This window comes from Drosophila ficusphila, unplaced genomic scaffold (genome assembly GCF_018152265.1).
Source record: "Drosophila ficusphila isolate 14025-0441.05 unplaced genomic scaffold, ASM1815226v1 contig_791, whole genome shotgun sequence".
Taxonomy (NCBI): Eukaryota; Metazoa; Arthropoda; class Insecta; order Diptera; family Drosophilidae; genus Drosophila; species Drosophila ficusphila.
The window spans coordinates 6,234,433-6,261,055 of record NW_025064737.1 but is presented as its reverse complement, the minus strand read 5'-3'; the positions used below and the strand labels follow the sequence as shown (position 1 = coordinate 6,261,055).

At 39.7% G+C, this 26,623-nt stretch overlaps 2 protein-coding genes and 1 long non-coding RNA gene across 6 annotated transcripts in view; 1 reads left to right on the top strand and 2 right to left on the bottom strand.

The window, feature by feature from the left end:
- The window catches only part of LOC108101071 (heparan-sulfate 6-O-sulfotransferase 2), an 83,032-nt gene that overhangs the window by 27,278 nt on the left and 29,131 nt on the right, over positions 1-26,623 (bottom strand). The gene's annotated exons all lie outside the window — the stretch shown is intronic.
- On the bottom strand, positions 17,634-18,195 carry LOC122320772. The gene is made up of 2 exons (XR_006245827.1): positions 18,100-18,195; positions 17,634-18,038 (listed from the first exon to the last, which is right to left on the bottom strand). It is a non-coding gene; the product is annotated as an uncharacterized LOC122320772 (long non-coding RNA).
- Positions 17,994-24,766, top strand: LOC108101069 (phospholipid-transporting ATPase ABCA3). Of its 4 annotated transcripts, none has more exons than XR_001772042.2 (10): positions 17,994-18,214; positions 18,272-18,740; positions 18,808-20,524; positions 20,781-22,124; positions 22,217-22,426; positions 22,488-22,776; positions 22,838-23,479; positions 23,612-23,677; positions 23,749-24,236; positions 24,286-24,766. XR_001772042.2 is itself a non-coding variant. In XM_017205258.2 (9 exons), the coding sequence occupies exons 1-9, from the start codon at positions 17,994-17,996 to the stop codon at positions 24,179-24,181; spliced, it is 5,391 nt and encodes a 1,796-aa protein (XP_017060747.1). In that variant the 3' UTR covers positions 24,182-24,241. The 4 variants fall into 4 exon arrangements, 2 of the variants coding, with proteins under 2 accessions (XP_017060747.1, XP_017060748.1); XR_001772041.2 differs by having other exon boundaries at positions 24,299-24,765; XM_017205258.2 differs by lacking the exon at positions 24,286-24,766 and having other exon boundaries at positions 23,749-24,241.

Genomic DNA, 26,623 nt, shown 5'->3' with positions numbered 1-26,623 from the left:
GTGCAGCGCCAGGGAATTTCACATTTGGGAGCCATTTTGAATAAGAGAGTAAACGATATATATTCGTGGCGAGGAAGGGTATGTCGGGTGTCTCAGTTGATGAAGTGTTGCAGTCATTTGCTTAAAAAGGTTATACACTTTACCCACTGATTAACCAAAATGCAAAACTCGCTTAAAGTTTTAAAATAAAGTGGTTGGCGTCAGAGAAAACTTTTTTCTTAAAGTGGGGGTTTTTTATATAAATATGTTTCTTTAAAAAACAAGATATCATTCCATTAATATCTTTTTCATGAATTATTCTTCTCTCATGCTTAAAATATATACAATTTTTAAAGTAAATAATTAAAGTAAAGTAAAGCACATTCGAAAGTCGATGTATGTTTACTTTCGTGCAGTTTCACACGTGTGGTTGACTGAACAGGACGACGGCCAACAGCATTTGCATAAGAAGTGACTGATGGCAGTCCGATGGGAGACAGGTGAAGGAATATATATCAAAAGGCAAACTTAATTATACAAGCTCCTGGCGGAAAACAAGAAAACAAGGAAGGCGGGAAAAAAGAAAGAAATCCCAATACCACATGAGCACCATCAGCAAATCCCAAATCCAATAAATAAGAACAGACAGGGGAAATGCTTTGCCGGGACAGCGTGTGTGAAGAACCCAATGAAAAGTCATAATAATAAGCCCGGGGAATACAGAACAAGAGCAACAAATTAATGGAAACCCTGAGCACAAACTCTGTGGCACATATCAAAATGCTTTCGGCATTCTGCAGAACTTAGATTCTGCTGTGAATAAATGTAATTAAAATACGAACGTTTTTTGGGAACGGAATCTGTGTCTATTAAGACCAAACATTTGAAAAGCAGATGATTAATTACTGATAACAAGTGTTTTCCGTGTTTAAATGTGAGAGAAATTACATAAATCTGTCTTTTGAAGTTTCCGAAATTCATTAGTGAGCTTCGATTGCATGAACAGAATTCACCGTCACGTAATTAACACTAAGTTCATTAGTAGAAAATGTAAATGAATAAGCTATGTGCATTTGCTTCCTTTTATACACAGACAAGAAAAGGGGAGTTCTATTATACGAATGCTACCTGCAAGCATTTTAACTTTCTATCCGGTAAGAAGATTTCAAGCAATCAGTTCTAGCCAAAGAAAGCCACCTTTCAGCCACAGCAGACAGGTAATATTAAATGCTCAGACGGAAAGTGAGATTTATATTAAAGGGAGACTCCCTTATCTAACAAATTGCTTTGCCACTAAGCGACGACCGAAACTAATTAAAATCCTAAACTTTACCTGGATCCCAGGACTATGGGGCGAACTATTCTTATATAAAATCGCCGCCATGCCAACCGGCGAACGACAACGGCCCAACTTTCCCTTGATGGGTGGGCGTGTCCAATTTGGAAGCAAGTTTCTCATACAAAAGTTCTGCCTGCAATAATGCCAAAAACAAATGAGAAACAGAAACTGAAACCGAAACCAGAACCAGAACCAGAACCGAAACCAGCGCGAAACTATGTAAAGTTTTTAATCATGCCTCTGCTCTGTCGGCGAGCGGCAAAATCAAAATCAAGCGGCGGCAGTGGAAAAAACAAACTCGCGACAAGCCAATTAAAATTTACCACAAGGCAGCGGCTTACACGGCGTATGCGTAACATCGCCGCGTGCCCACAAACGGAAAAAGCGATTTAGCCAAAGACCATTTTGGGTTTATTAAAATTTCATTTACCACAGAGACTGGCGCGGCTAAAAGTTTGTTCCGCATATTTTCTCTCTATTTCGCAAAAGTTCTTCTTTTTTGGGCTTTGAATATTGGTTTTTCGTCTAGCTTGCTCAGCTGTGTGTAAGTTTAGTTTTTCGGGGCTATTTTTTTATTATTTGGCGCTTGAAAACTTTTGGCCAAACTAAAGGTGCTTCAAATTTCCCGTTATGTCCTCGAAAAAAAAAAGTTTTGTGCGCTTTTGAATATCAGCGCCTGCGGTTGAATGAAGCCTTTGCCCATCCACACACTCTGCATTCCAGCAACAATAAATGACTGGAGATTGGATGCAAACTACACCAAAAATTCAAAGTCTGTCAAATGCAGCCCCCCATCACCCCCAAAATGCAGTGAAAGTTCCACAACTGTAACATCAAAGCAAATTTATGGCGGAGGAAGAGTTTTTCCATTGTTCAAAACTTGTTGGAGGGAAAAATCTGAATTGCATTATGTATTGACTTAAAATGGTTGAAGGGTCTCAGGGAAATTTATAAATATGATAATAAAATGAGCAAGAATACAGAGAAGTTCAGAGAGAAGGGCTAAGTTAACTGGGAAAAACTTTCCAGCTTGACCAAAAGGTAAACGAAAATGATTTTACATTTTTAGAGCAGGAGAAGCGGAAAATTCCAAGGGTTATTAAAATTTAAATTAAAAATCCCTTGCAGTCAGAATTAAACTTTAATTAAATTGTACAGTTCAATGAAGTCGAAATGGATTTCTTTATGAAGAACATTGATTTTGCTTTGCTTAATCTGACTTTTCTTTCGTTGGCAATTTGTAGTTATCCATGTGCATTGAGCATTCTTTGTGGTCAAGAGAGTTCAATTAAATTACTCTTCATCATAGAAGTGAATTCATTTCGACCCTTTCACTCCTCCGCTCGAATTGTCAAAGGCTTTTTGCCTTGATGCCAAGCCAGTGGAGTGTGTGCAAAAGCGCAACAACAACTAGTAACAAAAACAGAGTCATATCAAATAATGCACATTTCCGCTTCCGCTGCGAAAATGTGGAAGACATCCTTTTGTCGCAGCATAGTAGCTCACTCAATATTGGCACTGCGCGCTTTTTGCTCTGGCAAGTGTTTCAAAATAAACAAGTTCTGTGTAAATTGCCTCGGGCAACGGCTTTCGTTTCGACTTGACTTGACTATATACGAATATGTGGGTGTATCATCGCCAGGCTCTGCCGTTTTCTTCATCAAGACAAACAGTGGATGCTTGGAAGACATTAAGAAATCAACTTTAGACGCCAACGCGCCTTTTGTTATGGCTACAGCTACAGTATGTGTGCTTTTGCACTTTGTTTGCTGTTTTAGTCTTTGTCCTTGGCTGGCTTTCCATCCTCTTTGCCCATCGCTGTTATTGTAAATTCCCCCCAACCCCACCATCCTCTCATAAAGGGGCGAAAGGACGAAAATCTACAACATAAACATAAAGTTATTATATAAATATGAAGTTACCAACAGCAAAAAGTGGCGTGGGCGGAACGGAACGGCTAAATGGGGGAAAACTTTTCTGCCTCCAAGGAAACTTTCTTTCCCTTTTCGCTGGTTTGTTTTTTTTTCCCTCCGATTCTGTGGATTCTTGGTTTCTACGGTTTTGGCCTGTCAGGCCATGATGCAGAGGCTTTTGAATTATGCGGCAGATTAAGTCCCAAGTGCATGCCTTCTCAGTTTATTTAGCCCCGCAAAACCAACGAAATCTTTCGGCACAATGATGAATGGATGTGAAATTTTTGAATTGTGTTGAAGGGTTCATTAGGGCAAACATAACGACGTTGAAGAGTGGTGACTAAAATATATGTATATGAATACCAAATAAATCTCAGTGGAGATTATTTAAGGGATTATTGCGTTGTATATACTTTAAGCACTAGTTTAATGGCAAAATCAATTTAACTCTTTGATCATTCTTGCTGCTGGTAGGTTTTTTATCGCCTGAAATTGAACAACAATTCATTTTTATCCGCCATCGGGAAAAAATGCAGTTTTTCCTATAACAAAACGCTACAAAGTATTCAATTTAAACAAACCAATTTGACAATGCAGGAAAGGGACAGACAGTAATACCAGCAGTAACACCAACAACAAAACCTCACAGACACAGAGCAGATATAACATATATGTACGTACAATAGTTTCGGATAAAATCCATGCATATGCGATTGCGGACAGGGACCGCTGAGGGGGTGGTGGGGGATGTGGGGATGGGGGGAGGGAGGGAGGACAGGCGGTAAACGCGACCGCAGAATAAACAAGAACAGAAGCTGCAACAAAAATGCCGACAGTGCGAGACAAAAGCAGGGCAGGCTAAAGCCATTACTCATACGTCATGTGGCACCAGCAAGGGGGAATTTACTCGCACAAATACAAAATTCATAAAAAGCAACTAAAGCGTCGGGGTGCAAAAACAGCATGCACTACACACACACACAGACACACGCACACACACAAACACACACATATAGGGGATTGGCAAGTGGATCAGGGAGTTCCCCTCCTTTCCTCCCCGGAGGGATTTCGGCATCGTGTATTTTCCGTGCGTTTCTGGGTTTCCTTTGGCTTGCCATTATTTCTATTCCCCAATTACTCGTTGCCAGGACAACTTCTTGATTTTCTCACCCTTTTAACTCCTTTCTGTTCGGGGCTTTGCTCTGCGTCTACGTTGTGTTTAACCGCAAATTAAATTAACTGACAATTTACAACTGCGTGCAGCTGGAAATCGTGCCACACCGCACTCCTCTGGAGTGGATAACTCACCCACAAACTATACCATTCAATGTCACACGCTTAGGTGGGGAACTCTTGTGGAAAACATTTTTGAGCACTGGCATTCGAATCATAAACAAAGATGGGTTTACTCTACAAGTAGTTGATTTAGGCATACCTGGAAAAAAGAAAGGAAAAGATAATTATTAATAATGTCAGCCAAAACAATGGTATACATAAGTTTGCCTTAGAGCTAACATAAATATTAAACATAAGATTATCTTTAAATTCTCAGTACTTTATACATTTATCCTTTGTCACAAATAACTAAACCAATAAAGTCACAGAATAATCTTCCCTAATAAGATTTTTTACCAGACCAACAATATGTAATCAATCAAATAGCCACATACATTTGTCAACCAATTCAAAAAATAAAGTAAATGCAGCGAATTTATCTGTGAGCAGCATTTTAGGCATTTGCAGCACGTAGCTGACAACCGAAATCAGAAGAGTAAATAAATAAAATATTTATATATATTTCCCCCACCTCTCCCTCATCCTTTTCGACCGCAGCACCCAGCTTCGAACGTCAGCCGGAATTGACAGGAACGTTTCCTAAATGATTTCTTCCTGGCTATGTCAACAGGGATTCGCCGGAGTCCCTAATTGCCAAGTATTCATCACACGTGCGCCCATGCGAGTAAACGTGACAGATGCTGGGCCATTTATATACAAGGAGTTTAATCGAACGACAAAGGAGAGTAAGTAGAAGCCCCTCTTCACTTTAGGAAACTTTACCCAATATTTATGGTAAGCACAAAAGACTCGCTTTAAATTTCAACAAAAAGATTATAACTCTCTTTAGTCGAGGCAGGAATCGTAATGCGTTTTTCCTGTTAAGTCTTGGAAAAGACTAAAGGACAAAGAGGAAAAATAAAACAAAAACGGGTGGTTAGCAAAGTGGAAAGATTTTGGCCCAGTTGCCTGCCAGAAAACGAGAACGGGAAAAAGGTGGCGATAGGGAGCAGCTTCAGGAGAAGATTGCTCCTGCTAGCATTTAGATAACTTGGCAAGTATCTTGACTCAAACGTTGAATTATGGGCAAGGACTTGGATTTCGTTTTTCGTTGGCTGCCTCAATATCTGTGCGTTTGCAAATGCATTTAATATTTTATAGGTAACACAGGCTTAGACTTTTTCCGTCAATATATCCCGAAAAGTGGGCTATATATTTTCCATTATCCGATGAGCAGCTGGGGCAGCAAATGCAATTCCTTTTGAGGACACCAGGGAGAAATCGGCAGCTTGCTCTATTCGGATAATCTCTGTCGAGGAGACCGTGTCCATTCGAACTATTCGATTCAGTAAGCGGCTTATCCGGAAAACAGCAAATGGGATGATGTACAGTCAAGTGGAGCTCATAAACTTTGCGGGCGTCGCACCAAATCCATTTGCAACCTTGTTTACGCTGCGTATGGGTAACAAATCAACGGAGCGAGGAGCACGGCGCAGTATAGAGTGCAACCGCAAGCAAAATGCCTGATTGGCAACATAAATCAGAGAGGACAGGCAGCGCCACAGCCGCAGCCGCAACACCTGCCCCGCCCCCATTTTCGTTCCGCCCCAATCCGCCTGACAGCCCGACAGTTGCAATGGCCGCAAAATAGTACCCGAAAAACAACAAGAAAAGAGGGCAGGCTTCGCACAGCAAAGTATGTAATACTCTCTCAACTACACGACATGATTTTGTAGTTTTAGTCAAAAACAAAAGGGAAGGGAACATTTAAAAAGACAAAGTTTAGCTAAGTTTTTCAGTACAAACTTGTTTTACAACCGCTTTTAGCATACAACTTTTTCTACAGTTCGATTTAACGAGACTTTACCACAAATCCAATCAAAATATATTACTTACTGCAAACTTTTATGAACTTGCGCCTAATAATAATTAATAGCTGTTAGTATTATAGCTAATATTTGTGGCACAAAATAAAGTGTGTTTTCGACTCATCTATATTAATTTAAATTGTCTTTGAAAAGCACAAATAAACAAAGACAAATAGGTTTGTATATACTAAAATCAAATTTAGGTGGGCATTGTAAAATGTTGATAGACCCTTTGGAAGGATGTAACAGCATAGTATGCAGTTGCCGTCACACTTCACTTTTGCACACACATGCCACATCGACGTGGCAGAGTGGCAACATAATGAACGCAGGCTTCGTGACGCGCTTTTTGGGCAAGTTGCAGCTGCAACTAGGTGGGCTTGCCATTCCAGCTCCATGCCACCACGGAACGCCTCTGACACAAACGCTGAATGACTTCGTTAGCGTTACAGGCACACATAGAGAAAGCTGTCAAACTTATGCAAAACAGGTCGGAGGGACAGGTGAGCGAGCTGCCGCTGACAAAGTGAGCAAGATCCAAACGGAGGCAGGTGGGCCGGCAATCCGTGCGAGTTCAATTGAGCAGCAAATTGTCATGGCAAACGTTCAAAAAAAATACCTATATATGTATATAAATGTATGTATGGGTGTGGATATTCGGGGAAGCGACGAAATTGTTAGCACAAATAAATGGCGAACTGCAGAAAGTCAAACTGCAATGTGAAAACGTTTCAAATTTATTGCGCCAACCTGCGCTATTTGCATTCACTCCAGTCCTCTTGTGGCCCCTTTTTAAGGTTTATGGGTGGGCAAACGGTTTGCGGTGGCAGATTTGGATTCGAACAGGGATTTTGACTGCCATAAGCTGCTCTTTTAAAAGGGAATACCTAACTTGGTACTTGAAATTGACTCGGAGTTAAAATTAAAAGGATAAAGTGAGATAATATTCTGTGATTTATGATTGTTTAAGTTCCTTAAGGTCTTATCAAAGTTGGTATTTGTAGTGATTTAACTTGAAATTTATTTTTCCTTTTCGCAAACATTCAAATTAAAAGATGCTGAAGTAAATTCTTAATAGCAAGCTAAGGCTTTTCCCCATAAAAATAAGAACTGAACAAATGTAAAGGAGGTAAGAATAGGGCTAGGATTCGGCAACTGTGGCACGTGTATCCTTTATTCCGCATCCCCCCGATCGTTTCCCACCTGCCCGATTACCCAAACTTCGATTGGCGATTTCGGTCGTTTTTGTGCTGCCGTTACACCTTTTTGCCGCATGCCGAACTGATTTGCATGCTGTTCGCTTCCAGCCGCTTGTTTTTCCACCGATTTAGCAAGACTATCTTGCCTTTCTGTGCCACCCGGCTTGCATTTGGATTTTAACGAATTTGCTCTGCTCCTGGCAAATTGAGTCCGCCTCGCACCCTCTCCTTTTTGTCCACAACCATTTAGGATCTCAGCTGCCGAAAGTATTTGCTTTAGTTTTAGACGAAGTTTTATTTATTTATGTCCCTTGGCTGCGGCGTATTTGCTGCAGGAAAAATTTTGGTGTGTAAATTAAAATGCAACTCAAGTTGATTTTTCTCTATGTGGGTTAAGCAAAGTCTGGTCTCCCATCCACTGGAGCTGAAATGAAATGGAAATGTTCCCATTGCTCGTCGGTACATGTGCCCAGTTCCCCAGCCAACTCTTGTGTAGACGCTGGTGTGGTTCAACAATTAAAACGAAGCGTTTTCCCCTTCCCCCCAGAAAGTCCTCCTACTTGTCGTGGGTTTGTCAGTATTTACCCATGTGGACGTGTGAATCTGCACGAAGTGGAGCTTGTTGTTCTTTCTCCATGCTCTGTATATTTTTTAGATTTTTTTCTGGCGCTATATAGCACATATAGCTGAGAAGCAGAGAAGCGCAGCTGTGCGTCAACTACATTCCTGGCAGCCATCAGATGCTAAGGGGAATTAGAAATATTTCAAGGAAAAGAGTCCAATGTTCAATTTCTTTAATGCACTACGAAGAAAAAAATGAAGCGAGAGAACTTTCAATTACGGAAATCGATTGAACGCGACTCAAGACTGTCACTTGTCTTAAGTAAAGTGCTACGGAAGATATTCAAAGCGAAATGTTTTTCTACCATTACTAAATCGAATTACACTTTTTTTTGCAAAAAATACTTAAAGAAATTTTAGCAATGAAATCAATATGTTCCCCTTGTTGCAAAGTTTCTACACTTGTCCATCTACGTGCTCTTCAAACTTTCTCAATTTGCATTCGCCATATTTGCCTTTCAGCCATTATCCACTCTGAATCCCATATCAATTCTAAGTAAATACGCTTCAAAAAACTCATTGCCGAAGTAAAGCCGTTTTGGGGTTCAAGAGGATGTTCAATATGCTTCGACGGTGGTATGCGTCAAAGGAGTACTATAAAATTTGCCTGATAATCCAATAAAGTCAACGAGGAGCATGGAGTGCCACTCGACTAACTGCTTCATTGATACGCACAAGCCGCAGACACTGACACATCCGGCCACACACAAATACAGAAGCCGGGTCTGCCACTTACGACAAAACCAGATGGAAGCTAAACCGCAGTTATAAGTCGGTCCGGACAGACGACATAGTGCAATGCCTGACGACGAAGGAGTCTCTCAGTGTCTGTCCTGTTGACATTAGATTGTGTTTAAAGTGGCACCGCACACACGTCAGAATTAGGGTGAACCTACCCCGAAGCTTGGAGAGTAGAGGTGTAAAATATAGTAATCAAGTTAAATTTGCATACAAAAAATATGTATATTAAATATAAACTAATGTTGTTAAAATAATGTTTTATAAATCATTTTTCAAAATTGTTTGTCTTTCAAAACGTATGAGTTACAATAGTTATCTTATTTGTTTTCCCAATCCAATAAATATTTTAGTAGCACTTCAGAATAACGTAACTATTACCCTTCGCAGCCCAAGAAGTAAGTTATAAAGATACAAAATATGGCCCTTAAATCTAGAAAACACTTTGGCTCACCCTACCGCACACGCATATATTCATTTAAAGCCTCGCAAATTGTCAACTTACATATTTATGCAATGGCGGGATCAGATGCCACATTGTCGCATACTTTGTGGCAGGCGTGTGCGAGTGTGTGTGTGTGTGTGCGCGCTTGTGTTTGACAATCGTTTGCTTATGTTCTTTAGCCGGGTTTTGTTGCTGCAGGAAGCGGATGTCTAAATGGCATTAACTCAATTTGCGCGCAATTGATTTTTCCTGTTGGCCCTTGTAAAAACAAGGCAGGACGAACAAAAAAATGGAATAAAAATAAATACGTGACTTTTAGGAATATCAAAAGTATAAAATGAGCAGCGGCAGCAAATGGGCGAAATAAAAAAGGGCAAAGTCAAACCACTTCGCCATTGAACCCCATTCAAGGAGCAGCGCATTGCCGATTCCCTTTTTTATTAACTTCACACAATTTGCTCGTGCTCTTCGCTTTTTCTATCCGCAATATGTTGGCTGGTTGACTGACGTTAAGGGTCTTAGAAGTCGGGTGAAAAAGCCGGGCTGATTGTAGTCGATATAATCGCACATTATTGACACATTATTCCAGTGGCACTCGACCCACACTTGACTGCCAAGGCAACTCTAAGTTTTTCACCATTTTTATAGATCTAATAAATAGTTCACTGGCTTTTTATATTTTCTTTCAATTATTTAAATCTTTTATTCAATATTTATAATGATTTATGGTTATTATTTCAGCAGACATATGTTGGACACACAATGGCCATCAATTGTAATTATGCAAATTGGTAATTTTTTCAATAATAAAGGAAGTATAATAATTGAATGAAGTTATGCATGCCAGGCGGTTGATTCGATAATTTTATGGCGGATTAATATAAACTGCTTTTAACCTTATTCATTGCATCATTAATTTATGTCTGACGTTGTATAATATCCGCAACAATAAAATTTAAGAACAGGGTATATTTAAATCGAATACTGAGTGATTTTTACCTTGTCATTAATTAAATGAATTGTATGTTTGTGAGTGTGTGACAGGCAATTATTGCAACGTAAATCAATTGGTACGTGTTAATTAATGTGTCGTGCTTTGCGTTAAAATAAATATCTCTCAATTGTTTTACGGCGAAAATATGTATTAACCATTGCTAGAAGCCTATTTAACAACGGCAGTCAGAACGGAAAAAGCCATAATTGAATTTTCATCTCCTGCAGCAAAATAAGGAGTGGAGCAGAAATGGCTAGAGAAACGTTCGAAATTCGATTCAATGAACAAGAAAAACGAAATGGGGTATTATAGATGTGTGTATATCAGCCGAAAAGTATGCTGCATAACTTCCAAAAGTTGTGTAGTTAAAGGCAGCGCCAGAAATACGGGCATGCAGATACCAATACTGGCGATACGTGACCCACTTGGCAAGCTCTGCAGAGGAGCTCGCCGATACGGAATTGATACCCGGAGCTCAATATCCTCCTCCTCCGACTATTTATGCATGCAAAACAGCAATAAAGTATAAATGTTTCAAACACTTTTGCCTGAATGCGTAAACAGCGAGAAGAAACGAGCCCAAACCTAATGAAATTGGCAGTGCTCTAACCTAACCTTTTAACCTTATTGGCTTGCTGAAGTATATGTATAAAAAACACAATTCCATAATCAATAAATACCTTTTACTCTTGCCCCAACCTAAACTCTCTTAACTAAAATCTGATTAAGTTCAGCATGTTGACCTGAAAATAAAACCCATTTGGTCAACTTTTTATTAGCCCATCATCTGAGTACCAAGCCCGTAAACAAGAGCTCAACCTTAGTTTTTTGTAATATGAAAAACTTTACACTCCATTACGCGCAATGGGGAAAATTAAGTGAGCCGGGGAGGATGGGTTAAGTGAGCTCTCAATAATTTGACATAATTTTGCAGTAAGTAAACTCAGAGTGCTCCATCCTCCTCCTACATGCCTCATTTAATTTGCACTGAGAATATGAATATTTAAATTTTTATTGCCAGTGCATCTAATTGCTTTTAGTTTAATTGCTGTAAGGACTTGTCTTTTTGGGGCTTGTCTATTTGCAAGTGAGCTGAGTGGAAAAGGATTTTGGAACTGCGCTCTGTGCGAGAGATTTTGAGGGGGTTGCTTTTAATGGAATTATGCGCTTAGGGCCAAAAACTGATTTTAAGTGGAAAATGGAAAATATTCTACATTCTTGAAAGTTAGGCAGTAATTTCCTTGGAGGCGTTGGTTGAACAACTTAGTGAACGTTTAATGAAGGATTACCCGAAGGACTAGTTCACATCTATGTATACTCCTTCTTAATCTTTTGTATACTTTTCTTATTTGAAATTTGCGTTCAATTGTCTCTTTCTCTTCATTATCCTCTTTAGAGATCAAATGCCTTACGAACCCATCTCAGTAAATCCCCAACTTATTTGTTATATTAAAACCTTTTCAGAGTTTCGCTGCCTTAGCGACTCCGCATAAATCAAGCCAAACATTAAATTATGCACACCAAACGGCAGACAAATCCTCTAGAAGGATCTGAGGACAAAGGAAAGAAAGCCAGCGGGTAAGGCGAAAGAGAAATATGAAATGTGCTACAATTATGTGTTTAATGCATAAATCAAAAACTCATTTAAAATGAAATCATGGCTTTCAGCAAATCGCAACAAAAAGTCACAGCAGCAAAGCGCCCTGAAAGCAATTATATGGGAGAGTCGTGAGAGGAAAATATGAAAAATTCAAAAAGCACGACACAACGTGTGTATAAGATGTTTGTAAAAGGACATAAATTGAAAGGCCGAAGAGTTTGAGTTTGAGGGAAAGCAGCTATTAAAAGTAATATAGCACTCGCATACACGTCGTAATTTAGGGGAGGCGCATGCACGCAGTCCCTATTACTAAGAGTGATGGCGAACACGAAAATATTAAAACAAATAATAATTATTTATAATTTTTCTGGAAAGTAAACGAAGAGAAAATAGCATTTCATTATAAATTTATTAAAAGGTGAATGTGAAAATGAATTTTTATTGAAATCCTTATTTTTGAGATTGATTTTTAATTTGAAAGTTTTCAACTCTTTTCCTTTTTAGGATTTGGCATGTCTAAAATAACTCCAAATCGTCATCACTTTTTCAGGACCTGTCTGTGTCGCAGGACAATTTCGACTCTGTCAGCATGTCAGGTGTCAGCTGACGCTACTCACACGTGAATGTCAGACACTTCAATGGCGCTTCCTAGAAGCAGCGGGAGCTGCATTTGCCGACGCCATTGCTGCACTTGGAGTTGCAGGAAGTGAGTGGAGCTCTCCATAAGGAAGGCAACTTCAACCGAGCGCAAAGTGCAGAGGAGATGAGCAATAGGCTTCGCCAGAAAAAGTATGATCCTATCAAACTGTTCATGGTCTCTCAAACAAAAATGGCTAAAGGGAAAATGCACGCAAAGAAACTAGACATTCTAAACACGTACAAAGGAATACACTTTTCAATTAAACAAATGGAAGCAAAAAAGATTAGCCAACTTATCCAATAACTTCAAAAGTAACTACATAAATATTCAACCCAATCTAAAAACAAGGATCTCTTGCAACTAAACTCGCATTTTATTAGGAATAAGATATTACTAATTTGCATTACTGCTTGCATTCTTCATTTTAATAGTTTTACATTTAGAGTACATAGATATTTTACATCTCATGTTTCCCCGTGTAGATATCTTGACTTGGTGGGTCGGCGACTCTGCCGAGACTATCTTTAGATAATGCTTTTGTTCCCCACATGTCAAAGAACCTTGGTGGGCAAACAATTGAAGCCTTGAAGTGGTCGGAGGAGTGTGTCAAGCCAAGAGAAGTGTCTCCTTTGGCCTCCTTTTCGTTTGGGCTCGTAAGGTCTCTAGTGGGTGTGACAAGTAGTTGGCTTCATTTCAAAAAGCCATTCGGCCAAATGGCTTGAGGACCGCACAAAGTTAAGGAATTTTAAGTGGAGCAGCTCAAGTGTTTCTTCGCAAAAATGTATTGACATCAATGGGATATTAAATAAGTCCCAGCCAAAGAGGACAAAGTGGAGAAGCTCAAATTGCAATGGCAAATAAACATGGTCAAACTAGCAATTTGTGCACTTCAATTGTTCTACGAACCGGCATCGAATTTCAGTTAGCTTTTTCAAATAAATCCAATTTGAAGCACTCTATGAAATACCCATGAGCTTAGCTCCATATAATGGCACTATAATCGCATTGCATATGCACACATAAAGTTATTTGTTCACCGACGAGTGCACAATATCCATTCTTAGCCAATATTGCGCTGTTCAGCAAAAATATTTCAATTCAAATACACAACAGCGAATAATGCAATTCCTCAATGACTCTCGGCAACGCATCCTCTGGCTCTTTGGGATTGTTTGTGTGTTTATTTATTGTGTTTGGAAACTTTTTAACACAATCCCGTGTAAGTTTTCCGCTGAGAGTTTGAAGAGTGCTTCATATTAATGGCTCAATCATGCATTTTACTAAGGAAATGTGTGTTCTATCCTAGTACTTTTATCGTGCAAAAAAGAAAAGCTCCTTTATTCCTACAGCTCTGCCAGATAATAGCTGGTAATAATTCATAACCATAAAAAATCAATTTTTCGTCTACAGTTTTTGGTTTCCCGCGCATAAATTTAAGCCTTTAACGGCCGCAGGAACCGAGGGGAGCCGAAGGACTTTGCAAAAGTGACATCAGCACCGGGAGCAGAGCAGAGCAGCATCGTGGCAGACAAGCAGACAGGCAGACAAGTGTATCGAGGACAAGTGACAGTTATAACGGCAGCAGTTACAACGCCAAAAACAACCAGCTTCAGTACATCATCAGGAGCTCCACTATAAAGTACACACGTATGTATGTGTGTCGAGAGGAAGGAAGAGGAACAGCTGCAGGGAAGCATATGCCCGACAATAAAAATGTGCGCCTGATTGAAGTTTGGAAGATTGTGATTTTTCACTCGCATCCTCTACGAGGGGAGAAAAGGGTGGTTATTTTGCGCTGAATTATTCATAAAGCCAAATCATCTTAAAGTGATTCTCGACCCACTGGGAAAGTATTGTTGGGCATTCGGTGGTGACTTTTAAACCAACAGATTTTCCGTGAAAAAGGTTTTTTAGAAAATAAAGTATTTATTTCCAATCGAAAAAGAGTAAATAAGTTTATAGATAAGCAACTACAACTGCTATTGATTAGAATACGCATCAAGATATACGATTTAAAATTATTACAGGAAAGCACAAAAGCATCAGCTGAAACGGGAGGAGTTTAAGGACGCAAGCCGTGACAGTTACAAAACATTTTACAAGCAATTCAACAGAAACAACCCAGAAACAAGAGCTGAAAGTAGTAACTATGAAGGAGCGGGGTTTCGGGGATAGGGGAAGACACCATCACCAAACAGAGTCAACGATGAAGTTGTCATAGTGTAAAGCGAACAATTCATCAGCGTCAATGTGATAAATTGTTCTTCCACCGCACCGAAATTGCTTGAAATTTTTATTCCAAAAGCTAGCAGGGGGCATTGAAGAGAAGAGATGGTGCACATCGCAAAATAGAACAAGATAAATTAGCCGCTTCAATTGATATATAAACAATACAATGCTAACATTAAGCATACGCACACTGAGCAATGGAATGGTTGATAAGAAGGAACTAAAACTGGAAATGCGTAAATAAACTGGCAAAAAAATATGGCTTGCGTCGGAAATATAAGTGAGGAATTCTTTCAGTAAAAAGTCTTATTCAATTATAAATAAATGATTTATAGCAAAACTATTTTTTTGGTAATGTTGATTAGGGGCTTAAGTTTGGAATTTTATGCTTGTTATGAGATTTATTATAATACAGCAGTATATAAAAATATACTTTTTGTATAAAAACCGCAAATCTCAGAGACTTTACATAATGATGACCGCAAAAGGCCAACGTAGACCTAAGATTACAGCCAAAAACAACAAACGAAATTGGTTTGTTTTTTCTGTGAAGCAATCTTAGCCATTTAATTTTCAAACTACCGTTAATGGTTCCTTAATTAGCTTATTAAGAAACGTTTAATGGTTTTTGTGTATGTTAGTTTACATTTTAAAAGCTGTAAGTTTAATTTATATGCATTTATTGAGAGCACTTCTGTTCACAATCACGCAAAATATATATGTGTTCATAAACAATGCAAGGAGTAAGGTATTGCTCTATACATTCCTTATTTCATTTAAATAATGTATGTCCACTGAGAATTTAGCAGAAGCTTTTGAATTAGTTAGAAACTCTAGCTTCAGCTCAAAGGACAGACACTATGAGTGGCAGACACACTCCGTCTGTGAGCTGCAGGCCATGTCTGAAGTCGCGTTTTGCGAAGCGTCCAACTAACTAACTAAATGGCTAGATGAGTAGACAACAGACAGCAGCAGTTTGATTGACTGACTGCCTGGCTAACTGACTGACTAACTGGCTGGCACCGACGACGACCACACACAGTCCTGTCGCCAAGGAGCGGGTGGAGCTCGAAGGACTGGTCTACCACCTATTTTGAAGAAACCACAACGCGCCTACTCTGACATTGACTGGCAGCTGTTGACTGCTGGAGCGCTGACGACCGCATGCTGTTGTTAACGACTCGTTTTGACATATTGAATTAAAATGCAAAGGAGCCCGGGCAGAGCTAAGGAAATTACAGTCAATCATAATAGTGAATTCCTCTGCAAATCGAATTTCCAGTGAATCCCAGCTTATCAAAATTGCTGCTTCTTTTCACTTACGGTATGTGTGCTAATAAATTTGTATACGAGAATTTCAAAAAGCTGCCAAGATCATAAGTCTGCATAGAATTTAAATGCAAATGGAAAAATTATTTCTGAGGCAATGGAAAAAACGCAAACGATGCTATTAAAATGCAAACGATTTTTTTCGCATTTCTTAGAATCTACGCTAAACATGCAAACGAACATAAGGGATAAAATATTCCCTTAATTTTGTGTGCAGTACTGCTAAAAATACATATATATTTTACAAATTTACTCCTTGCTTGCTTTTTTACATAATTCATATGTCTCACTCCTTACGTGCAATGAACCAACCAGTTATCAAAGAGTTATTTCGTATAAACTATATTGTCTCGATCCAACATAAAAGACAATTTCCAGTTCTACTATTTAAATTTTCCAAAAAGAAAACTGCAAACTGCTAATGAAACCAAGAAATATAAAACAATTGGGTTAATGTCCAGTTTGTGGATTATTATAGTATTTAGTTCTAATTAAATTCAGGAAAGTAAAATATTTTGTTTTAATTACAAACCAGAACGAATTTTTTCTCATTTTATGGCTAAGTGTGTAGGTTAAGCAGACATTTTACCAGCAGCGCCACTTCCACACCACATTTAATGCTCATTAAAGAAAATAAAACTACCCGACTAATACTGGAGGTACTTTTATTTAGATTTCAAATTAATTGAATTGAGGTGGGAATTAACAAAATGGGTTCCAAGTGTTGCACTAAATGTGTTTCACTTGAAATTGCCATTAAAAAGAGTTTATATAAGAAAAATTAAACACTATTTTAGGCAGCTTAGTTTTAGGTTGAATTCTGATTGCATATTCAAATACTATTACTATAACTTTATCAGCTGTACCAACCAGTTTTAATCATTTGTTTTCATAAAAAAACCCATTTAGTATTGAATAAATTGTTAGTATTCTTCACATATAATTAGTTAAACAAGAAAACAATTCAAACATTTTGGTTTCAGTTGAGTGGGAACTAATAAAAACGAAGACCAACAATAAACTCAAGGCAGAAACACATAAAAGATCCTTATGTTCCCAGGACAATTTATTCATTCGTTTTCATGGGCAAATAAGTGAGTGGATTTCGTAATAACGTTGGGTAAACGCAGTTGACTGCTGTTACCCGAATGGCAATAAAAATGAAACTATGCGTTAATTGCAATTCCCAATTGACCACAAAACGAACATGAGCCACGGAATTTTCCAACATAAACTCGGCCTCGGGCTTTGACAAACGATTGTGGGTGTGTGGCAATGTGTGTCCATGGCATAAAGTAGCTAATTACCGTTAGTTATGTTGCCACCCACAAAATTCCGCAATTTATGTGACTCCCTTTGCGGGAGAGACTGTGTGTTTCCTGCAGTTAGATCGCCAGAAAATGTTTCTGCAACAGGAAATAAATTTAAGCGAACAGCGCAAACAAGTATGCTATACATATCTTATTATCCTTAAGCAGTTTCACATTTATTAAATATTATGGACTCCATACATGATAATAATAATTTATTGAAAATGCTCTTTGTGCTTGACCTTAAAAAATATAAAATTAGATCGCAACTAAAAATCATTTAGACAATTTTCTTACTTATTTTCTTACTTATCTTGCTTCAACTGAAACCTTCTGGTTTCAGTCAAATCTAGAACAATTTGCAAGAGCTTTCATCTTGTAGGAACATACCTACATACGTAGTAACTTAAAATACGTAACCAAATGACACATTATATATAAATTTTTGGAATCAAACACTTAATGCAGTACACGCGGCCGTGGATGCGGCGGTAGAAACAGGAACACCCTTTCAATGATGAGACCCCACTTGTCATTTCGTCAAAAGTATCAGTTGCTGCTATGGAAGGACATGAAATTGCAGTTTGCAAGCGTCGCGGAATTGGTAGCCATATTTATACTTGCTGCTCTTATGCCCGTGCTGATTACCATTGGCAGAAAAGTTTCAAAATCACTGTTTCGTTACGAAGTAGAAGTTGAAAAGGCACCCGGCCCGAAAATTCTTGATACGTGTGTGTAAGTGACAAATGATTAGACATGCAGTGTTTTTAGATTTTAATATTTTGATCTCAGATTTCGCGACTTGTATTATTCACCTTACAATGGGTTAGTAGAGAAACTTGTTTTCGAACTGTCTAACAGCTCTGAATGTTTTGGTTACGAGGGTTTTGACACTACTAGAGAGCTTCACCTGAAAATGATTGAAAACAAAGAAGCAGCCGGGATTGCGTTCCCCCATGAATGGGCTACAATACAAACCTATCCGGACTACCTTAATTTTACTTTATACATGCCGTTAAATTTAAAGAAGAGGCATTCTGGGTACTTTGAATCTGGATTCTTAATGATTCAAGAACGGCTTTCTCGATTATTCATTCAATTCAAGAGTTCCAGAGGGCGGCACAGAAAAAATATTGCAAAGGTGCGGATGAACCATTTTCCTTACCCCAGATATGTGCCGAATTACTATGCGAACTCAGCAATCGCTGTGACATACACAATCCTTATATCATTTTTCCTTCCCTGCATAACGATCGTCAAGGTAAGATCTAAAGTTTCCCATGCAAATTTTTAATCTTATTCGCCTTGTTTTCGCTGATTTCTTAAAGTATATAGTTGCCGAAAGGGAGTATCAGCAAAAGGCGGTTTTGAACACAATGGGATTCAGGAACAGTATCCATTGGTTGGCCTGGTATACGAAATCAATGATACTTCTCATCCTATGCGTGTTACTTATTTTAACCATTTTTGCGATAGGATCAATTTATGAATTCAGCAACCATGTTTGCCTTTTTATCGTACTTCTAGCGTACTGTCATTCACTGGTATTATTCGCCTTCTTCGTAAGCGCATTTTTCTCAAGAAGTTACTGGGCCGCTGTGCTGGCACTTTTGCTCTACGTAGCCACGGCTCTTCCCTATGTGATTGTGGGTGATCGTCACTCGAGCTTGGCATCCCAAACGGCAGCTTGTTTCGGACTGAACTCAGCCCTGTTCTACATTCTGCAGTCGGTGGCCAAAATGGAGAAGCAGTCGGTGGGCATCCAGTGGTACACCATGGCCAAAACCGCATCGCGTGGCCACAAGCTAAGCATCGTGGCCCACATGACCATCATGCTTGTGACCAGCTGCGTCGAACTGCTGGTCTGTTTGTACATCGAGGAGGTGCGACACGGCGGGTTTGGGGTTCCCCAGCCGTGGTATTATCCATTCCAGAGGAGATACTGGTTTTCCCGGCGGTTTGGTTTAAAGAAGGATCCGCTGCTGCCTATTTCAAAACCGTCTGCTAGAAGCGGATATTTTGCCACTTCTGACGACCGATATCGGTCACTAACCACGGAAAAAGTACCGATAGGAAAAATACCGATCGTCGAAGTAAGAAATTTGAATAAGCAGTTTAAAAATCGCGTGGTAGTTAAGGACTTGACTTTTAATATGTACGAAAACGAGATCACAGCCCTGTTGGGACACAATGCCTGCGGGAAGACCACCACCATACTGATGCTCTGTGGCATGTTGTCGCCCACTTCCGGAACAGCTGTAATCAATGGCTATGATATCGTGAAGGAACGCAAGTTCGCGAAGGCCAGCTTGGGCATCTGTGCGCAGCACAGTGTTCTTTTCAAGGGACTCACCGTGTACGATCACATCTACTTCTTCAGTCGCTTAAAGGGATATGCTACTCACGATGCACGAATGGAGACGGAAATGTACATCCGCAAGCTTAACTTGGCCGCGTTTAGTAGAGTGGACGCCCTGAAACTCTCGAGTGGCAATCAGAGGCGATTGTCGCTGGCCTGTGCTCTTTGCGGCGGTTCAAAGGTGATCTTCTGCGATGAGCCATCCTCGGGATTGGATCCAAGGGGGCGCCACGATCTGTGGCGGCTTCTGCAGAAGGAGAAGCAGGGACGCGCGGTCCTGATGACCACCCATCTTATGGAGGAGGCCGAGATCCTGGGCGACCGGATTGCCATCATGAGCAACGGAGAGCTCCGCTCCTTCGGAACTCTGGGATTCCTTAAGCAGATTCACAACGCCAGTTTCACGCTCTACGTCGAGATGGGCCTCAATTGCAAATTGGACAAATTGACGGATTTGGTGACGCATGTTGCGTCCGCTTCTGAGCCGGTGATCCGGGGACCGGATGTAACCTTCAAACTGCCACGAAACATGATCGGCAAATTCTCGGTATTGTTCCATCTCCTGGAAATCAATAAAAAGATCCTCGACGTGGTCAGCTTTGACTTCTCCGACGCCAGTCTGGAGGAGATCATCCTGAGTCTAGATCCGGAACATGAGCCCCGTCCAAGGGGCGGTGCTGATGAAGGTATGATTTATGAATTTTTTAACCAGTTAAATTTAGGGTTCTTAATCTACAGCTTTCTCACCATACGTAAGTAATTTTTGCAAATACAAAATCATAACTTTTTAAACACTTTTAGAATGAGAAAACCCAACTTTTCCGCAAAACAAGAGTGTTTTGATAGCTTTATATTTTCAATTCGTAGTAGGAACAGGAATAGGCTTTATATTTAAATACTGTCTTGACCAACTTTTAACACTGTTTTACCTCTTGTTTTTAGACAAGAATAGTTTCGGAACTCAAACTGATTTAGTGGACCGCGCAGCAGCAAGAGCAGAAAGAAGAAGGGCGAGGGAATTGGCGCGGCAAGCTGCAAGTTCAACAAGTTCGCAAGCCAAACCTGAGCCAGAACCAAAGGAGCCACCTAAGTCGAATCTCATAAGGAAACCAAGTGAGCAATCGCGACCAAAGCCCGAACTCACGTTCAGAGGAAGAGCATCAGTGATGGGTCTCTGCCAGGCAATGATGATGAAGAAGGCCTACTACACACGCTACCATTTTGGTTTATTTCTCCTAATTCTATTCATACCGCTCATATTCTTTTTTATAGTCCTTGCGACCTCCGAATATGAAAGGGGAAACAAACTCATTGTGGAGCCAACTGTGATGGAGTTGTCGTTGAACTACTATAGTTATGATGACATGATCATCTTACTCGAAGTCGATGACAGGTTTTTTAAAAAAGAGGGCCAAGGTTATGTTGAGGCTGTGAAAAAGCCTGCACAAGTGGAAAAGATAAAGTCAATATTTGCGCACCTATTCAAGGCACCACCTTTAGTGCGACGGGATATACGTCGAAAATATGTCTGTGGTGCCTCATTTAATGATTCCTCGACTATAACAGCCTGGTTTAATAGTAATGCCTTCGAACACTCGGCACCCATTGCCCTGAATCTGGTCTATGAAGCCATAGGAAAAGCTGCGACTGGAAGCGCTTTCAACATTTTTGTACACAGAGGGCATTTAGACGAAAGTCACATGGCAAAGAGTACATTAACTAAGCATAGATCAAAGCGACAGGATAATGTGGATTACGAGGATTATGAAGACTACGAATTTCGCGAAGAAGATAATCCTAGCATAAATGACTTTAACAAAACCCTTAAGAATCCTTCTTATAATTCTATAACGCCTTCTGATGTTCAAATAATCCCCCACATGTCGGTTTCGGAATCACGATCAGTATTTTACAATGAGCGGGAGAGCATGTATTTAATTTTCGCCGCTATCATTATAATAATTGCATATCTAGCTTTGGCCCTAAGCAGTTTTGCCATCTTTGTTACGGAGGAACGTGTGCAGCAAATGAAAATGCAGCAGGACCTACAAAGTTTGTCTCCAGGCTGCTTTTGGTTCACCCACTTTATTTGGGATTATTTTATATGTGCCTTTTATATGATGGCTCTTACCTTGGCAATATATCAAGATACAATATGGTACCAGTCTCTAATAATTTTTCTACTCATTGGTTTTGCCTGCTTGCCATTTATCTACCTATGCAGCCTGTTGTTCAAAAAGCCAGCTACTGCTTTTGTCATGAATTTCACAATTCAGCTGGTCACGGGTAAGTAAATGCCTTCAGGGATTTTAATTTATATGAAATTAAACAAACATTTAATATTTATTTTTTAACGCTATAAATTATTTGTCTTCTAGGTGGAATTCTATTTTGCTTTTTATTTTTCGTAAGCTCCGTAAGTAATAGTTATATTTTGGGTATACCTGTGATATTCCCCATGTATGTTGGTGCCTTTGGCCTATTCAAATGTCTATCATGGGGTAAAGTTTGCGAAAGAGAAATAATCCCAGTGATCGACAATCTTAAGTGCAATTTTGGAGACCCCAATGTATTTTGCGCGTGTCCAGGTATAAGGTTTCCTTTTCATAAAAATTGGTTTCCTGAGCCAACTAGCTAACTGTCTTACAGAGATATACAAATGGAACGAGTTTTATTTACTGATGATCCATGGCATCATATGGTCTATTATCCTATGGATTTCCTGTTTCGGACGGGATATTGCCCATTTGTGTTCAAAAAGCCAATCAAATAGAAATTGGCAGGCGGATGATAAAGGGCGCAGAGTGTTTGATGAGGAAATACGAGTTGGAGGAATTTCAAAGTACGACCAAGATGACTATCCCGTAATTGTAGACCAGGTTGTAAAGAACTACTGCTCCACCAAGGCAGTTAAATTTGTATCTTTTGCGATGAACCCGTAAGTATTCGCTTCGAGATTCGTTCTAGAATCCAAAGATCTTTATACAGACAATTAACAGTGGCGAGTGCTTTGGCCTTCTGGGGGCCAATGGAGCTGGCAAGACATCTATTATCCGAATGATCGTAGGCGAGACGAGATTGTCTGGTGGAAACATCTACGTCCAAGGACACAGCCTGCGGGGCTATACAACTTCGGTATTGGCCAAGGAGAATATCGGTTATTGTCCACAGTACGACACTCTGCACGGATTTCTTACCGGCCGGCAAACACTCAAGATTCACTGGCTGCTTCGGGGAATACCGAAAAAGGATATCCCACGGCTCTCCAAACAGTTGGCAATCGACTTTGGTTTCGAAAAACATCTGGACCAGAAGGTACGCACCTACAGCGGCGGAACCAAAAGGAAACTAAGCGTAGCCCTCGCTGTCTATGGCGGATCAATTATTTGTCTCGACGAACCCAACAGGGGTGTCGATCCCGTGTCACGTCACTATATTTGCCAGAAGCTGGAGGCCGCTTGCTACAATGGCAAGACGGTGCTGCTGGCCACCCACAGCATGGAGGAGGTCAACGCCATCTGCCCGAGGATCGGCGTCTTGGTATCCGGTAAGATGGAAAGCATTGGATCTGTGCAGCAGGTGCGATCAGAGATCTGCGACACAATTGTGCTGAAGCTTAAAATTAAGGCAAACCCAATACAGTAAGTCAAGATCAGTATTTAAGATTAGAAATATACTAAGTATTCGATAATTAGTATTTGTTGTATCTTAATTGGACTTTTAATATGACTATTATTTAGTGTTTTGTCTCTTAACTTTAGTTTTATTTTTAGACTAAAAAAGGCTCGGAAAAAAATGGAGGCTGATATAGCAAAACTTTATCCCGCAGCAGTCTTACAGTAAGTTAAAATAAGTTTATCTGCTGGGCGATCATCGTTGCTCTAATCCAAAGTGGTGCTTTCATTTTAAGAGAATCAATTGATTGTTGGCTTATATATCACATTAATAAGAGGTATAAAACGTGGTCTAACCTGTTTCACAATATGGAGCAGAAACGGATCGAGGGCCAGTTGGATGACTATTCTATAAGCCTGGCTTCTCTGGAGGAAATTCTTAGGAAACTAAACAACGAAAAATTAAACAATGTTGTTGAATCGGACTCAGATGATTCAAATGATGAAGCTTGTGGTGTCAACCAAGGGAGAATTCAAAGACCAGATAAAAGTATAGAACAACAAATCATAATAATTGATAACAAAAGAGAAAGGGAACAACTTTTAAAGAAGCAAAAAGAAATTAAGAAACGTCAAAAAAAACCGAGAAGGCCAGCAACTTCCTCGGAAAGTAGTGATAGTGATAGCGAACTTCCAAGCAATAGCAATAAACCCATACCAAATCGTTAGGAAATGACTCGCCAAACCAATAACTGCGGCATTAAAACTGAACTTCTACGATTTTGTAAGTCTGTTTATTTTTATAATTGTACAACTAAAATAATATTTCCAAGCCTCGACGTTTAGAGAAGAAAAATCAGAGTCGCTCGACCGTATTTGTATTCATTAAGGAATTTTCGAAAGTTTTCCCGCGTTTCTTATTTGCTCATCCTTCGTCCATGCACTTTGGCTCTCTGGTGAGTCGGGCTTCCTTCGAGGGGAACGGTTGATTAAAATGTCAAATGCCTTGAATATTTTAAATGCCATTGCGTCAGCCCCAGAGGCCCCGAAAATTCAGGCGACGCTGAAACGGGGTAATTAAGGACGAGGAGATCTTAAAGAAGAAATGCGAAATTTTAATTGCACTTCCAGGAGATGACAGTCCTTTTTAAATTTACATGTATGGTAAGGATAACCATAACTTCCGTTTTGGTTGCATCACATAAAATACTTGGTACAATTTGTAGTGATTGTATTTGTAACAATAAAAATAAAAGAAATACATCTTTAAAAATGGTTTTATAAGGAACCATAAGAAAATTGAAACATTGGCAATGATTTATAGAAGTTTTTACAAATATATTACAATAAAGATTAGTTACGAAAGATGGTACATATTACTTAGGTTTTTCTGGAAAGTCTGAAGTGCTTTTGTAAACTTTTGCTAATACCTGAAATCGGGGTCACAGAATTTATATCACTTATGCTGCAATGAAGCAGTGCCTTTACTTCAGGCCAAACAACAAAACTTAAATTAAAGTCTAACTTTTGGCGAGTACTTTGAAAAACGGCAACCGAAAGGCGAAAGTTTCCCGCTTATCAAGTGTTGGGCAAGTTAGCGTTTGTCGGAGCGAAAAACAAATTGTTGCTGGCCTGCATCCAATGGTGCCGAAGATAAAGCCGGGTCTCCAGCGACAACGATGGCAAATACTAATTTTACAAGGAAACGCGGAAACGGAAAATGCCCAACTACGCCAGGCAAAGTAGCACGAGTTCGCTTGCAAAACTTTTCCAAAAACAAAACGAAAAGCGGCAAAAAGAAAATGCTTAAGGAAGAGCAACAAAAGCGAAAGCTGAAATTAGTCAAGCGCAAAATCAAGGCGCTGACTCTTCGCTTCTGGCATCTAGTGCGCCGTAATGTTGATATATTCACTTGTTACCATAGCTCTGGACAGTAAGCAAGGATTCTTTGAAGTAAAGAATTAATTGCAGCCAACTGAAGGGAACAAAGAAATTTTTAAAGTACTGATTCTAGAAGCTTTAAACAGCATCTTAGTTGAAAGACATTTTTCTTGGTAGAAAGCTTTACATTTTGCCCTTCTTAAATAATTTTTTTCTCAGAAGAATTTTTATAAGATTTGTTTTACATAGCTGTATAAAAAAAGGTTGTTACTGGTTTGGGATCATTGAAATAACATTATTTTGAATACCAGTAAATTATGAACTTAAACTTTGAACCTTTAATTTTATTACCGTAAAAACCATTAAAAGCCTATTTAAAATTATCAGGGAGTCATAAGATGGTGGTACAACCCGAGAACCCCAAGTCTTTCCACTTCGTCCCTTTTTTTAACTTCCTCTAACAACTCGAAGAAACTTTTTCGTTTTTTCACTGTTGACGGGATAAAATAATAAATCACAGAAAATATATGCGCTCGACGTTCCTTCGTTCTCCGCACTTTGTTTTTGCTCTAATGTTCCCAGCATATATGTGTGCATATATGTATGTGTGTGTGCCGGAAACACGTCAGCATGTTATGGCAGCGGAAGCTGATATACTTGGGATCGGAGAAGGAGGAAGGTTGCTGCCCAGCCAGGTCGCATGTAATGAGGCACTGATTGGTGCCTGAGAAATTGCCGCTTTCAGTTTTCTGCTGATTATTTTGCGCCATTTTCCTGCACTTGGGCTCCTTCTTGGGAGCTAAATCAAACAAGTTGACACTTGCCACGCCCTGCTTTTTAGAACGGGCGCATGCATAACTTTTGCCACTTTATGTGGCGCTGGCGTCAAGAACTTAACCTGCATCCTGTTGCAGTTGGCAGGCAAGATGTCGACAGTCGACGACCAAACGCATACCCCTCGCTTTTAGCCCATTATGCATTGTGACACTGTTTTTTGTTCTGTTTCCCCCGCTGCTTGGGAATTTTCACAGCGTTTCTCAAGTGGCAAGCGAAGCTGTCTTCCCACGTCAGCCGCCTGCACTTTGCATAACTTTGTTGCATACTTTTGAGCGTGTTTCGTCCCCGGATCATGTTCCTCAGCTCCCGATGGAGAAGTTCCTCGTTCTGTTCTGTTCTTCTGCCACATTATGTATTATAAATGCATAAACATTATGCCCGACGTTTACTTAATGCTTACATAACTCGGAAGCAGGGAAAACTTTTCAATAATTACTATAAAAGACGTTATAG

Bases quoted from the DNA above. Each gene is read 5' to 3' on its own strand.
- LOC108101069 (XM_017205258.2), top strand. From the start codon at position 17,994: ATGATGAGACCCCACTTGTCATTTCGTCAAAAGTATCAGTTGCTGCTA. The intron at 20,525-20,780 runs GTATGATTTATG...TCTTGTTTTTAG, and splicing joins AAGGGGCGGTGCTGATGAAG to ACAAGAATAGTTTCGGAACT. The intron at 23,678-23,748 runs GTAAGTTAAAAT...TTTCATTTTAAG, and splicing joins TATCCCGCAGCAGTCTTACA to AGAATCAATTGATTGTTGGC.